Consider the following 14,458-nt stretch of genomic DNA (forward strand, 5'->3'; position numbering starts at 1 on the left):
GAGTCCCGCGCCCGCCGGTGCCGCCGCGGCCGGCCGGGCCTCCTGCCCTCGAGCCGCGCCCGCGGCCCCCCGTGCCCCGGACGGACGCGGCGGCGCCCCGCGCGGCGGCGGGCGGGCCTCTCGCGAGGTCGCGGGCCCCGGGCCGGCGCGCGTGGGCGTGTCCCCGCCACCCACGCGCGGCCGAGGCCGCGGAGCCGCGGAGGAGGGGAGTCGCGGACACCGACGTCCTCCTTCCAGCAGCGGCCGCCCCGGGCCGCCCCCGCCCCGCCCCGCCCCCGCCCTCCCCTCGGTCCTCCTCCTGCCGTGGTTTCGGTGTCGGGGGCTGGAGAGAATCCTGAAAGATGCTGAAGCCTTTCGAATTTATGGTTCTGTTGCTGTGGTTGTCACCTCCGCTCTACGTCAAATTTAAGACTCATTTCTTAAGGATGTCTCTATTTTCTGCTTTATTTGCACATTGATGGCTCCGCTGCTCGGCTGGCCGCGGCCGCCCCGCGTCTCCGACTTGTGCTAATACGTGAAATGGAAGAACTGGTGGGATCTAGATAGCATCTGGCGGGGGTGCTCCGTGTCCGTGGGGAAGTCTTTTTCCTTTTCTGGTGGTAAACACGAGGTTTTTCCCTTTTTGATCCTGGCCGTGGGTACGGTTGAGGTCCGCTCTCCCCTCCCTCCCTTCTCCTTTATCGTCAGCTTTCCCGCTTGGGTCCCTGCTCCCCGGCGAAGCCGCGGTCCGGCTGGCCTCGTGCTGGAGCTTCGCCCCCGCGGAGGGGGAGCCCTCGCCCCCTCCTCCCACGTTCCCCAGATGACTCCTCTTTTGGCGTGGGGGGGGGAGGGGGGAGGCGGGGGGATTATTCTTGCATTTGTGTCTTTCTGAACATTTTTAACTTCCACTGAGGGTAGGCGTGCCCTGTTTGTTTTTAACGTGGCGCTTTAAAAAATTGGGATCTTAAGACTTCCTAAAAAAGGTTCATTGGTTTGTCGCGTCCGCACGGATGCGGTTACGCGTAACTCTTAACATGCAAAGCTTCCAAGTAAGATCCACAATTGCATGGCTAAGACATGGCCGCAGAGCTTGCTCCTCGAGTTTTGGCTGTGCAGTTGTCATCGTTTAAATCAAGTGCAAAAGAGGTTATTCCTGTTTATTTAGCGTAATAACTGTTTACAGTTAAAACTTTAAAGACCCATAAAAGTGGGTCTGCTGTATTTTAAAGATCTCATCATTCTTGTAGGAGAGACACAACACGGGCACTAGGAAAGGCAACAGATTGCTCCTGTCATATCGCTTTGCTGTTTCGGAGTGTACTTAAAGGATTATGATTGATAAGGCTGTCTTGCCAGAGAATGTTGACACAGGTGTGCATCGTTATCTTAATTAAGATCCTGAGAAAATGTTGTCTATAAAATGGTGACATAAGAAGGGCGGCATATTTTTGTACAGTTTTGCTTTTGGAGAATTTAATTGCACTTGAAACCTGTCTTTGAGCTTCCAGATTTTGTGAGCACTTTGGCAACAGAAGTTTTAGAGAGAAATGGTAGTTTAATGTTAAGTGCTCTGGCATGTAGTAATACTACTTGTGGCTTTTGGGCCATGCCTTTGTCAGCTTTCTTTGTGCTCTTTGTGGAGTCATGGTTACTAACTTAGGGGGAAAAAAAGCATAAATGAGACAGTCTGTTATTAAGCAAACATTTATTAGCGTTGAGAATAAATCTGTAGAGGAAGGCTCGCTTAATGCGCAGAAACAGGAATATAATAAGAAGGCAAATATAGGAGAAATTTATGCTACTTTATATTTTGGGAAACTGTCTCCTAGAATGTTTTAATGATCTAAAGTAGTTTCTCTTTTCACATCATCAAGTACTTAGCTTAGTTCTTTATGGAATGCCTTGTTTTTATTAACAGAAAGAGAAGAAAACTGTTTTATTTCTTCCAAAATACTGTCTATAAATTCAAATTATGGGCAAGTGGGCATAAGTGCATTTAGCCTCTTATTAGTTTAAGGATCTGAATCATAACCTGGGCGACCACTAAAATAATATTACTGTCCTTTACTTCAGATTTCTGAATGCAAAACAATAGCGAGACGGATGCTGCTGATTATATTACCCTTGGCTCACCCAGCACCTAATACCCTTTAACATAAGTATTGCATTAAGATTTTCCCCCCTCTCTTTGTAGCTCATGATTTCCTGGAAGCTGGCTGTCCATCAGTGTGTATATAAGATGTGTGAGTGTTTTTCTTTAATATTAAAACTCATTGTAGAAAGAGGAAATGAAAGTGGAGGAGGCCATAGGCATATGATCGGAGAAGCCAGGTGTAGAGTCACAGCTCATTCGTGACTCCAAGGATAATTAGCTGGCTAGAATTACATGGTAAACTAAAATCAAAGAAAGACTTATTTAGATTTGTTTGCTGAAACTAAAACAAGAGCATTAATTTCGAGATAATTACTTTACTTATCCCCCACGCCCCCCATCAAAATTTTTGTTCTGGCAGCTAAGATCAGCATCCCTATGCTGTTTATCCATGTGTTATTTTCAAATTTTATATGCAGTGTTAAAAGAAATGACATAAGAATGTGAACTAATTACCTATTGTCTGTTTTAATGAATAACACTAAATAATTGTTAATATATTTTTACATTACTAGAAAGCTTAGGAAAAAATTAAACATTCTTCAGTTGATAATGTGCAAGTAAATGAAGTCATGTAGTCATAAGCGAGTTAAATGTGTTCTTTAAAATAGAATATCAAGAGAGTATCATATTTGGAATACTGTTTTAGCTCTGAGGTAGCACAGCCTTTTTTTGTGTAGTAATAGCTCAATATGTATATATGTGTATTTCTCTTCAATTTCTACATTTTATTGGCTCTTTAATTTTAACATCTTTTTGGTATATTGTTAGCTGTTTTATAGAGAATAATTCTGCTTGAAAGATGCAGTTGATGCAACTCTAAGAAGATGTAAAATCCTGGACTTGTTTTTCTCTTGTGCAGTAATGACTATGGTTTGCTGTCACAGCACTACTCTGAAGTATGATACTTATAACTTATTTCTGCATAAATTCACAGTGTTTTCATAGCTAGAGTATACCTAAGCACCAATTTAGCTTGGCAAATTAACTTAGATGCTTCAAAATTGAAAACTAGTATATTCTAATGTAGTTCAAGTTTAAATCTTTATTAGTAAGGATGCACTTAACATTTGTTCAGGAGAAGGAAATACAATTTTCTCCTGCAGTTGTCATTTATGTAATTCATTTTTCTAGCCTTTTCTCAGGCTAATGATATTCCACACCTTGATACAGCCTTTATTTGTTTATTTGGAGTAATATGGAGTGATACCTTGGAGAAAATTAGATTAGATATTCCTATCTAATATCCCCAAAGTATTTAACTAGTCTTCTGTGTTTCTTTAAGCAGAATCATTTTCATTTTTGCGTGTGTGTGTGTGTGTGTGTGTGCAGTTTATAAGTATGACGCTTCCATAATGCATTTGGATGTTTTAGTTCACTTCTGAATTATGGGGTTCCTCCAAATGTTGGCTGAAATTTGTCCTTGCATATCCCCAAGCTCATCTGCAAGTGAGTGTCTGTAACACAGTATGTTTATGTATGGAGTAAACCCAAAATAGCATCAGTGTTGGTTTTACCAAAGTATTTATATTGGTAATAGGAACTAAGTACAGAATGTAAAGAATGTCACTTGAGGCCTTTGATTATTAAAATTTTACTAAATGCATTCGCCAGAGGTTCAGTAAATTAGAAAAATTTCTGATTCGTGGAAATACACTGAATAATTAATTTTTTATGATATCATTGGATGGTGAAATTTATAAACTCAGTGCTTTCCGTAAAAGTCAAGACTGAGGTTACATTTTATAGGAATGGAATTATTATTTAAAGGAAATAATCTGTTTATACCAAATTATAGTCTTTCATTATTTTCATTACCCAGCTCTTTTAAGAATAACTTTAATAGGAGGATCAACTCCAGGCATGGGTACTAAACTCTTTTAATGACAGAGGGTGTACAGGTATGTGTAAAGCTTGTCATTTCTCATCAAAATAGGGGCCGCTGAATATAAAGATGAGAAAAAATTCTTTTGCAGAATATTCACGTTGTCTATTGGGGAGAGCAAGGAACTGGATTTAGTGGTAGAGAATATTTTGTTAAGTAAAAAAGATGATCGTATGACCAAAGGAAAAAAGGCTAATTTAAACAGAAAGCAACTCTAGTTAGTACAGCCTGCGTAGAACAAATGCTTCTGTATAAACTTTCAAAGGGCTTAAAGTGATTTTTAACATAAAAATGAAGTGATACATAATTGTTTTCAAATAATACACTTGTGTTGCCCAGTCTCTGATTGGGTCTTATGGAGATGGGGTTTCATGTATGACCAGGAGCTGATGCCTTACAGCAAGTTAGAAAATACACAACAGGAATCTAAGGAAAATGTGAAGTAGTGAGCAGCTGATTTCTCTCCATTTGACTTTAAGCTTAATCTTTGTTGTTTTGTTGTTGTTTTCAACCATGTTGAATTTTTACTGAGTATTGGTTGGCGATTCCCCCCCCCGCCCCCACCCTAAGAAAAATCTAAACCTATATGCAGATGGGTTTTGTTTTATATCTGTTGTCAGCCAAAATTTGCTATTAAGATTCATGTTTCATCTGTATTGATGATATTCATATGTATTAAAACTGGTACTCTTTTTATATAAAATAGGTGGGAGTGTCCCCTATTTAAAAAAAATATGAAGAAAACATGTCATTTCAACAGTAATGGGTTATGGTTGATTAATTGAGACGGTTGTACTAAATGTTCTCTAGTGGAAATAGCTAGAGTATGCTTTTTGAGAAATGTGTCATTCAGGAATAAAATCAATTGAAGTATTGGTAATTAAATTGTAATTCCATGAAGGAAGGAAGTGAAGGAAAGATGAAGCTAACTGTTGCTGTTTTTCTTTTTAAGAATCTACAGTTCATAATGGAGCTTCTGTACTGGCTATCGGAAGGAGGAGATTCGGAAGATAGGGAGGTAATATTATCTCTTTTAAAAGAATACTTTCCTCTGTAATCCTGAGCCTTTATTACATATAAGAACTTTATCTACCAGACAGCAATTTCTTTAAATGTGGGGTATGAAACGATCTGATTTTCCTGTGCTGAGTTTTGAGCTGCTTCTCCTAGGACTGTGGGCTGTGCCCGGAGAGCTGAGAAATCTCATCTAGGCATACTCAGCACCCTTAAAATAGCTTCTTTCTGAGAATTAGATCTGTGATGGTGGCCTCCCCAGTTCTAGTAGACGTCATTTTAGTTTGTGGCTGATGTGCGTGCATTCAGCATGTTGCTTGGCTGTCCTCATTTACCTCCCAGTCTTTGTTGCCTTCTCTGGGAATGCACTCTCTGCAGGGCGATCTACTGCCAGCCTCACCCAGACTCTGAGTGGGAGACTTGGTGGTTGACAACTGGCTCCAGAGCTCTGCCAAGGAGTGAGCCTGGGCCCAGCCTGGGCTGCTCTGGTGCAAGGGGTCGCACACACATGGGTCCTTTGCCTTGTTGTTCACCCCTTTAGGTCCCTTTCCATTTTCCTTGCAATCCTAGGTTACGGATAATATACTTTCCTTTTCCTCTCATTAGGTTGGCTTGCTGCTTCCTCTGCAGCTGTTGCAGGGATTCACATGGAATGGAAGACTCTGTTTTACTCTGGATGATATCGTTGATCATTTACCCTTGTGGGGTTTTTTTTTTTTTTTTCCATTTTCAAACATCTAATGTTAGTGTTAAAGAATGACTCTAAGATTATTGAGGAACAATATTCATGCACAATTTGTAGCCAGAAGAAATTTGTATCATGCTGTGTTGCCACATTGAATATGCAGGTGAAATTAAAAACAGAGTAAAACTCTTTTATGAAAGACCACTGACTGTGTCTAAGAATGTTTATGTAGGCTTTAGTTGGGGAATGATATTTATATCTATTTTTTTTCCTTTTTAAGAAAAATGATATACTTTTCTAGTCACCAAAAACATCTACTTCTTGAACTATACCTGTGGAGGGATATTAATAGGACAATAAAGGGTTTCATGGTATCCAATTATATAATTAGGAAATTGGTAAGCAGTGTGGTAGCTAAAACCAAATTCTTCCATTAAAAGAGCTAGTGTACATTTAAAAACAAAAACCTGCAGAAAACAGACTCTTTGAACTTTAAATCAAATGACGTTTTCGGTTAACAGAACAAGAAGGGGAAATATACCAATCTCAGGTTCTTGTATTGATGCCAAGGTAGCAGTTGTAAGCCGAGGAAGCCATTAAGATGTAGCCTAGGAAAAATGGTGATATCAAAGTGATTACTTGGAAAGCAGTTTACATTCACAAAACAATTCAATATTATGACCTTGACCAACTTTTACACTTCAGATGCTTGGGTTATTACTCCAGTTTTTAAAATATCACTCGATAGCTCGGGTATAGAATGCAAGGGTATTTTTGAAGTGACTGGGTCTTGCTGGTCATCTTAAAATAGGCTACAGTATTACAAAGTTGAAATGCAATATGTATTAATAGAAGGAAAATATAAAATTTAATATCCGGGTCACTCAGAGACCTTTATACCTACTTTAAAAGTATAATCTTGACATCTATGATACTGATTTTTTTGTCTTTGTTATATGAGCAGAATTATGGATATTCTACAATCCAGATGTCTCATTTATTAATCCCAAATCCCATTCTCTGTAGTGGACATTGAAAATAAAAGGTGTATGTGGGAGAGTCAAGTTTTGAGTCAGAGGCTAATTTATTAAGCATTCGGACGTAGACCAGCAGCCTTGATTAATGTGGGACCGTGAAAGCGGACAGGTGAAACTGTTTTTCAGCTGAAATTTACTAATGCAGCAGTCATTAAAATTAAATGTTTGTTAACATAATAGCGATGGCGTTTTCTCCTCCTCCTCCTTGTGGTTTTGTCCAACTAGATGTTACAGTGGCAGTTGTACTGACTGTTGAGTGTTTAAATGATGACACCATTATGTGAAGTGATTTTGAAATGAGAGATTTCAGCCAAGAATTACATCTGCTCCCATCTCCTTCAAATCATACTCTCTGGCAGTACAGATTATGATTGATTTGTTTGTGACAGATTGCAGGAAACAGTCATTGATTTTTCAATATTTTACCTTAAAATTATTTACAGTTGTAACCATGGGGAGGTATTTCCATGGGCTGTCAGCCCCTGAAAGACTAGGATAATATTCCCTGCTCTCTGACAAGACAAATTACCTGTAATGAGTGCAGTAGCTGAAGGGTATACTTTTATTTTAAAATATGTCAATAACCCCAGTGACTAAACGAATATTGATTTAGCATAATGAAGCCTGAGTAATGTGAAAATGAGCTTTTTCAAGGAGCCTGGTAAAGACTTTCTTTTTAGCTGGTTGTAAGAAGCTTTTCATTCTTTTCAACCAGCTCCTGGAGATAAGGAGTTTTATATGCAAACCATCAGGAATGATAGTGTTGTTTGTGATAACAACCTGGGGCCAAATATTTTTGCCTTTACTATTTATCGATTCTTTTTTGCAAATCTGATTTTGAGTCTTAACTTTCAGTCATAGAATTTGATTTCCTTGATCTTATCTTTAACCGACTTAGTATATTCACAGTTGCAGCATATTTTGCATTAGAACCTCCAGTCATGAATATTAAAATATAACTATATGTATGATCATTTGTAGATGACATAATCATTATCTTAGGACATTTCAAATGGGTTATTGTAGAATTTAATGCACCGTATTTTATGGGAGAATAATTCCCAGTCCCTGGACATCAGATTGCTTTCAGTGAACGAAGATTAATTTACTTAGGCATCGGTGCATGTTTTCATTTTTGTCCAACTTCCCTCCCATTTTTTGAATGTAATTCCCAACTTTTCATAGATTAAGATCCTAATGCATAAGGTCCTCCAGGCAAGAATAATAGTAGAGAAGTATATAGCTGTATTTTAGAATCCATCAAGGAGCCTGAAGACTTTGTGCCTGAATAAGTATCTTCGTATCTAACTTGGTTAGGAGAAAATAGGGTAAAAATTGCTAGTAATATATAGCAGAAAAAAGGAAGTATTTGAACAAGATATCAAACTGATAATTCGTGGAACTCCAACGTACTTTATGATAACTAATAGTAACGGCATCTTATTAAAAGCAGTAGGTAAAGGCCCTTTAAAAATTAATAATGAGTTCCGATTGAAATAAAATTCAGATGGCTCTTTGTGAGTGCTAGTTATCTTGTAGGATGGCCCTGGAAATGTTGCAATAAAATGAAAAATAGAAACCTATTTCTTAATGGACAAAAGGATAGACTCTAGAACAAAAATTATCATTTCCCCCATCCTCAGGAATTTGCCTAAGGGTATGACACTCTGTCACTGGTCTTAGTTGTATTCTGCAGTAGATCCGACGCTTTATAAAATCACTGGTCCCATGGTTTCAGATACTGTAAGATTCTATTTCTCTATCACCCCCTCCCCCAAATTCTTGTGCTTTTTCTATAAACAGACCTTTGAAACTAGAACTGTGAGAAGTACATCATTATTACATATAAAACTGGTTGCCCACAAACTCTTCAATTATTAATTGGCTTTACAGTTCTTTTTTTTAAGTTGATGTACTAACTGTACAACTTATCCATGGATAAGGTGATATCTATAGATATGCCTTCCAGAAAAAGAAATGAATATAGGTTTTTTTCTCCGTAGTTTTTTTAAATAAAACATTTTTTTTTCCAGACAAATCTAGGCTAATGAGAACATCTATATTGTCATTTATTTTGGAGATAAAAAATAAATGTATTATTCTCAGCACTTCTTGACCACATCATATGGTTTAAACTTGTGGGTTCATTTTACAGTGCATGTATAGAACTACTTATGTGAAGTAGGTTTTAATAAATATGTAGTTAAAGTAAGGCTTTTTCTGGGGAAATGATTCTCTTTTGGATACTACGTCCTTCTCCATTTCCCCCCCTTGGGAAAAAAAAATACTCTGCCCTTGTTCTTTAAGGAAAAATTATTTATATAGAGTGTTTTTAAATCATGCAACTTATTGCCTGGGGTTAGTTAAGACATTTTTTTTTTTTTTTTTTTTTTGGAAAAGGAGAAAATGCCCCCTTTTAAAAAATCTTTCTTGTTATTTGTATCTATTAAGATAAACAGTTTACTTTGATACGGTACATACCAATCTACTTAGTTAATTTTTTTTCCAGAATTCATTTTGCTGTATTTGGTCTGACCTTCTATGATAACTTAATATAGGAACAAATTAGCATATAATTCTATTTTCCATGTGACCTCAACCAGTTGCAGAATCATACCACCACTTTTGGAGGGCAATTCGATAGTGTATGTAGACTGTAGCATTAAGTGTTTGCAAATGTTTAGGGCATCCTGGCTAATGTGATATCGAAAAGATTTCAAAATCATCAGTGAGAGGAAATACCCCAATTACTAACGTATGAAAACACCTCCTAAAGGTACCATTTTTAATTAATGTACATAATTGATTGGTGATTTGTCTTTCCCCTAAGCAGAAAGTGCAGTTGGTGAAGTCTGAGATATTAGGGATTGAACATGACAGTGATCATGACAACTAAATAGATCTTTTTTTCTTTTTTTTCTCTTTTAGATTTGGATATCAGGCTTTGAAACTTCCTGTGGTCTGTTCAATCTAGACACAAAGGACCTGGGACAATCAAGTGCTCAAGAGGTTTAAATTGTTTTGGATGTTCCTATTTATAGACAAAAATATTTTTCCAATTCAGATCCTCACTTGTTACACAGAAGGTCATGTTCTTCTTGATCATCCATTTTGTTTGAAATGACTAGTATTGTAGAGTATCACCAAACATTTTCTGTTTGAATCAAAGCATAGAAAAAATAAAATCAATTCTGTATGTTGACTTTTTTCTAAAATGTCTTTATTGGATCGAATGAATGTTTATACTTGAAAAAAGAGGGTTCCGGAAAAAAAAAAATCCCTGTCTCTGTCATAGCGATTCTTCCAGCAGTTCAGCATCGTTATATATGTAATATAACTATTACAGTTATGGGAGAAAAAAGACTTGAAAAGTATCCATGCATTTTTTTTTTTTTTTACTTCTCTATATTAATCCCCTTGGAATAGAACATTTCTCCTCACAAAATCTATTAGCGCAACTCAGATACATGAAAATGTTGCCTTAACGGGCAGATCATTTGATATGTGTTTGAATATTTGATTTATGTAAAGAAGATGATATCCAGTTCTTTCACAGAGTTCTTATATTTGTGTAGACCGACTAATAATGGGTTGCCTTGCCATTGGGAAATGCCTTGTTGTGGTGTGTGGCATCTGTAGGAAAACAGAAGGATTCCTCTGGCCTCTGCGGTGTCTGATCAGAGACAGTCCTCAGTGCGGAAACTGGGGAGATTCACAGATGCCGGTGACACCCATAGAAACTACTGTGGGTCACTGTTTTGTGCTTGACCCAGTTTGTACTCCATCCACTTCTGTAGTTTCTACAAAGAATCAAAGGTGCGGTGATTATTCTTAAGCTTGGATCTCAGTATCGCCAAGTAAATTTATTAGGCTAGACTATTTCTTTTTAAATTTTTAATTAAACTTTGTATTTCAAAATAATTCCAGATTTCACCCGCAGCTAACTAATGGAGGGCTCCCATATACTTTTTACCCGGTTTTGCCAATAGTGACGCTAATAACATGTAGTGTAATATCACAGCCTGGCCGTTAACGTTGCTACAGAAGGTACAGAACATTCCCATCACCACAGGGATTCCTCATATTATCCTTTCATATCCATACTCCCCATCTCTCTTGCCCCTTCTCCTTAACCCCAGCAACCACTCGTCTGTTCTCCATTTCTATCATTTTGTCTTTGCCAGAATGTCACAGAAGTGGAATTCCATAGTGTGTTACCTTTTGGAATTGGCTTTTCTTGCTCAGCATATTTTACTGGAAATTCAACTTGTACTTATTCAGGACTTTGTTCTTTTTTATTGTTGGGTAGTATTCCATGGTATGGTGGTCCTGCAGATTGTTTAACTAACTAACCATTCACCAGTCGGGACTTCAGGGTTGTTTCCGGTTTCTGACTGTTACGAATAAAAGGGCTATAAACATTCGTGTACAGGTTTTTGTGTGAACATAAGTTTTCATTTTTCCTGGGAAAAATGCCCAGGAGTGCAATTGTGGGTCATATGATAATTACACAGAGTATTTCTTTTTATGACTAGACTTGATTTTGTGTGTGTGGAAGGGGAGACAAGGCGGACATCGACATTTTTGCGGTGTCTTTGCTTTAACTGGATTTGTTTCTGATTTTAAAATATGCAGACTATCTTGAATAACTTGTAGCCAGATATCAAAAACAGTTCTCCACAACCTAGATTTTGTTCTTATTTTTAGAGAAATACTTCTGGAAAAAATTGCTGCTTTTTTTTTTGTAAACAATTTGTATGTAGAGGGATAAAGGTAGATATATATTGTAGAGAAGGTGCTGCAGAGCTGACGGGTTACTTAGAGAAATGTAGGGGGAGTTTTCCAAGTGTTAATACAGACTTGGCGTTCAAGGACATACCATGGTAGCTTCCAAACTGATAGACTCATGCTTTTGTCACTCTCATCTTGCCTACGGTTTTTTACTTGTAGAATTAAATCATTATCTTAACAGTTCGTTCTCTGTAGTGTTGCATTTCATGCTCATTTGATTCAACTATAAGACTTGTGTTTGTAAGGAAAAGAAGGAAATAAAAGCCAAAAAGTGTCTTTCCCTAGTACACGACCCCCAGAAATGTTAACTACTTTATATGGATGCTTACAATGCTTATTGGAAGGAACAGCTCTGTTCCCAACCCTGGTGGAAATTATACTGCTTTATTGTATGTGCCTTGACATAATGAGACATGTACAAAACCATGGATGCTATATTTCGGGGGTGACCCACTGAAAAGATTTTTCGAGGACAATTTTGACTCTTATTTTCTTCCATTATATATACTGACTTTAGAACTCTCAGCAAAGACTGAGCTCCATTTCATTTTTAGAAGCATTGGATGTCACTTACTGGTTACAGTGATCCTGCTAACAAAAGTCAATATTATAAATCTTTAATTTTTTCCAGTGAGGCACTAGGCTCAGAGGACCCCAATCTTTCAGGGCTTCTAAATATAGTTTTTATCTCAGCATGTTATGTTTATGACCACAGTGATAGAAATGGCCTAAGACAATAGAATCATCCTTGCCCTTAAAAATGACCTGGTTATAAAAGATAGCATGTGCGCGTGTGATCTTTAAATACCAGTAGGTCACTCATCGTTGAGGAGCTGCCGAAACACCCCATGTTCTGGCACTTCTAGGCACTGGGAACCTAAGAGCCCCCCTCTTCTCTCAGCCTGGTTCTCAGTAGGGCATAGAATAGGGGGTGGGGACAGGGGAGAAAGTAAAAAGAAACCGACAGACCGACATGACTGCGTGCTACTAGAACTCCAGAATCTTCAGAACTCGGAAGAAAGTCTAGGCCAGCTGGAACTGCTGAAGCAGGCCTCACAGAAGATGGCAGGCTTGAAGTTTGAAGGAGCATATATGTGATACAGGGAAGGATATCCGCAGAGACAGAAATGAGCTCCTGTGTGGTTTAGTTGAAAGTAGAGAGGAATCTGGTCTGGCTAGAATTTCCTGGGACATTGCAGGGGTAGTCACTGCCCAAAAGTCTATTTAACAGCTTCCTATGTTTTAGGAACTCACCAGAAATGTGGCATGCTGTTTGAAAGAGTAATATTTAAATTTAAATATGTGGGTTTGAGTGAAAAAAAAAAAAAAAAAACAAGTGGGTACTCTTCCTCCTTAAACTAAGGCTTGGAAGTATGTCTTAGCTTTTAAGCCTCCATCTGTTGGTGTGTGTGTGTGTGTATGTATGTATGTAGAACAAAAGATTCTATTTTATTCTCTTTACATTTTATAAGGAATAAGAGGTTTTATACTTCTTCAGTGTCTTAAATGCATAATCTGTAAGACAATCATGCTTCTTAGAATTCTAGTTTATTTGGGGCCTTAAATAACAAAAGAAGTTGGGGACTTAGAAAGATGATTTGATCAAAGTGGTTATAAAAGACATAAAAATTAAGGTAGTCAGGGTTTTATATGTAATAATATTGATCCCAGTATACCCAACTACATGACATTGCCAACACAAATCGTGTTTAGTGCAAGAGCTATGCTAGGTTGGCAACTTAAAAGTCTTGAGTATATATGAAGAGGAAGCATTAAGGGATCATCGTGTAATAGTGTTTAGCAGTTTGAAAAATAAAATAAAACTGCAATTTTAGTCAGGTTTTTAAAATTTTTTTACAAATACTGCAAATCATAGGTTGGTTACCACTAGACTTCCTGACTCTGCCATGATTGCTGTATTCTAGGTCTATTCTTTTAAAATACCAGGCACTTTATAATTTTGTCTATAATTGTTTATATATATATTCTCCACAAAATCTTTTTAGAACAACTTATTGCTAAATTACCTTAACCCACTCGCCATCTTTAAACTTTTATGTATACATACACTAAAGTGTGAGTTGCAAGACACATTGGTGGAGTATTTTATTTTTCTAGGCGCCTTATTCAAAATACCTTTCAAACTCAATGCATAAAAATAGCAGGCCACTTCCTTTTGCATGCTTTTGAAGCTGGAAAAGACTCATTTTACATATGAAGAAACTGAGTCCCAGCAGGATGAAATGACTAACTAGTAAGTAATGATGAGGACCTTTTGAATGGAAAACAAAAAGTAAACTCAGGTGACTTGCTGCTTTCCCCAGTTCTGGAAATTCAATTTAGGGAGGCTTCTTTCACAACCAGATTCTTGATGTGTTCTTATTCTATATATGTCAGAAATAAATGTCTACTTTGCCGTCTGCACGTCATATTGACATTTGGTCACCAAATACGGGTATAAGTAGCAAGTTCAAGCGTATTAATCTCAGAACTGAATTTTAGTCAATAGAATATTGCATTCATTCACTTCTCTTTGTGCATACCTGCTGTCCCTAAACATTGTAATAAATCCAGGGAACCAAATATGAATCCGACATGTTCCCTAAAATCAGTAAAGTGAGCACAGGGCTCAGGCCTGGAGATGAAAATGGTGAACAGTATGCAGTGTTTGTTTAGGAGCATAGGGCTTAGCATACCGTGGAGATGGGGCATAAATAGACCATTTCACCATTTCAGCCCAGCACAGAATAGTCGCGTGAGCTAGGAGAGTGGCCAGGGAAGGAGAGGTATTAAAGGATTGATGGAAAACACTGAGATGCTGGAAATAAAAGGGCTTGATGACCCATTTCATATGAGGGTAAAGAAGAAGTATGACAATGAGGATGTCCACAGGGCTTACACAATCAGGTCATGGT

General features: G+C 37.8%; 1 protein-coding gene and 1 long non-coding RNA gene across 18 annotated transcripts in view; one reads left to right on the forward strand and one right to left on the reverse strand.

Annotated features, from left to right (window-relative positions):
• The window catches only part of LOC112659995 (uncharacterized), a 60,658-nt gene that overhangs the window by 1,749 nt on the left and 44,451 nt on the right, over positions 1-14,458 (forward strand). For 5 of the 16 annotated variants that reach the window (XR_004813930.2, XR_007407381.1, XR_007407378.1 and 2 more), the window contains exons 2-3: positions 4,969-5,034; positions 9,681-9,761. Coding sequence is in view for 3 of the 16 variants with exons in the window: in XM_025447282.3 (XP_025303067.3) it covers positions 4,969-5,034; positions 9,681-9,761 (147 nt within the window). In the remaining 13 variants the exon portion in view is untranslated. Of the gene's footprint in view, positions 1-268; positions 1,351-2,173; positions 2,223-2,902; positions 3,031-4,968; positions 5,035-9,680; positions 9,955-14,458 lie in introns of those variants that run through there. The other 11 variants (XR_007407377.1, XR_007407380.1, XR_004813936.2 and 8 more) reach the window with 11 other exon arrangements.
• Positions 6,200-14,458, reverse strand: part of LOC118354038 (uncharacterized) — a 53,551-nt gene continuing 45,292 nt past the window's right edge. Inside the window, exon 6 of one of the 2 annotated variants that reach the window (XR_004813941.2) lies at positions 6,200-6,323. This is a non-coding gene — a long non-coding RNA (uncharacterized LOC118354038). Of the gene's footprint in view, positions 6,324-10,147; positions 10,553-14,458 lie in introns of those variants that run through there. The other variant, XR_004813942.2, reaches the window with a different exon arrangement.

Source organism: Canis lupus, chromosome 2, assembly GCF_003254725.2.
Source record: "Canis lupus dingo isolate Sandy chromosome 2, ASM325472v2, whole genome shotgun sequence".
Lineage (NCBI taxonomy): Eukaryota > Metazoa > Chordata > Mammalia > Carnivora > Canidae > Canis > Canis lupus.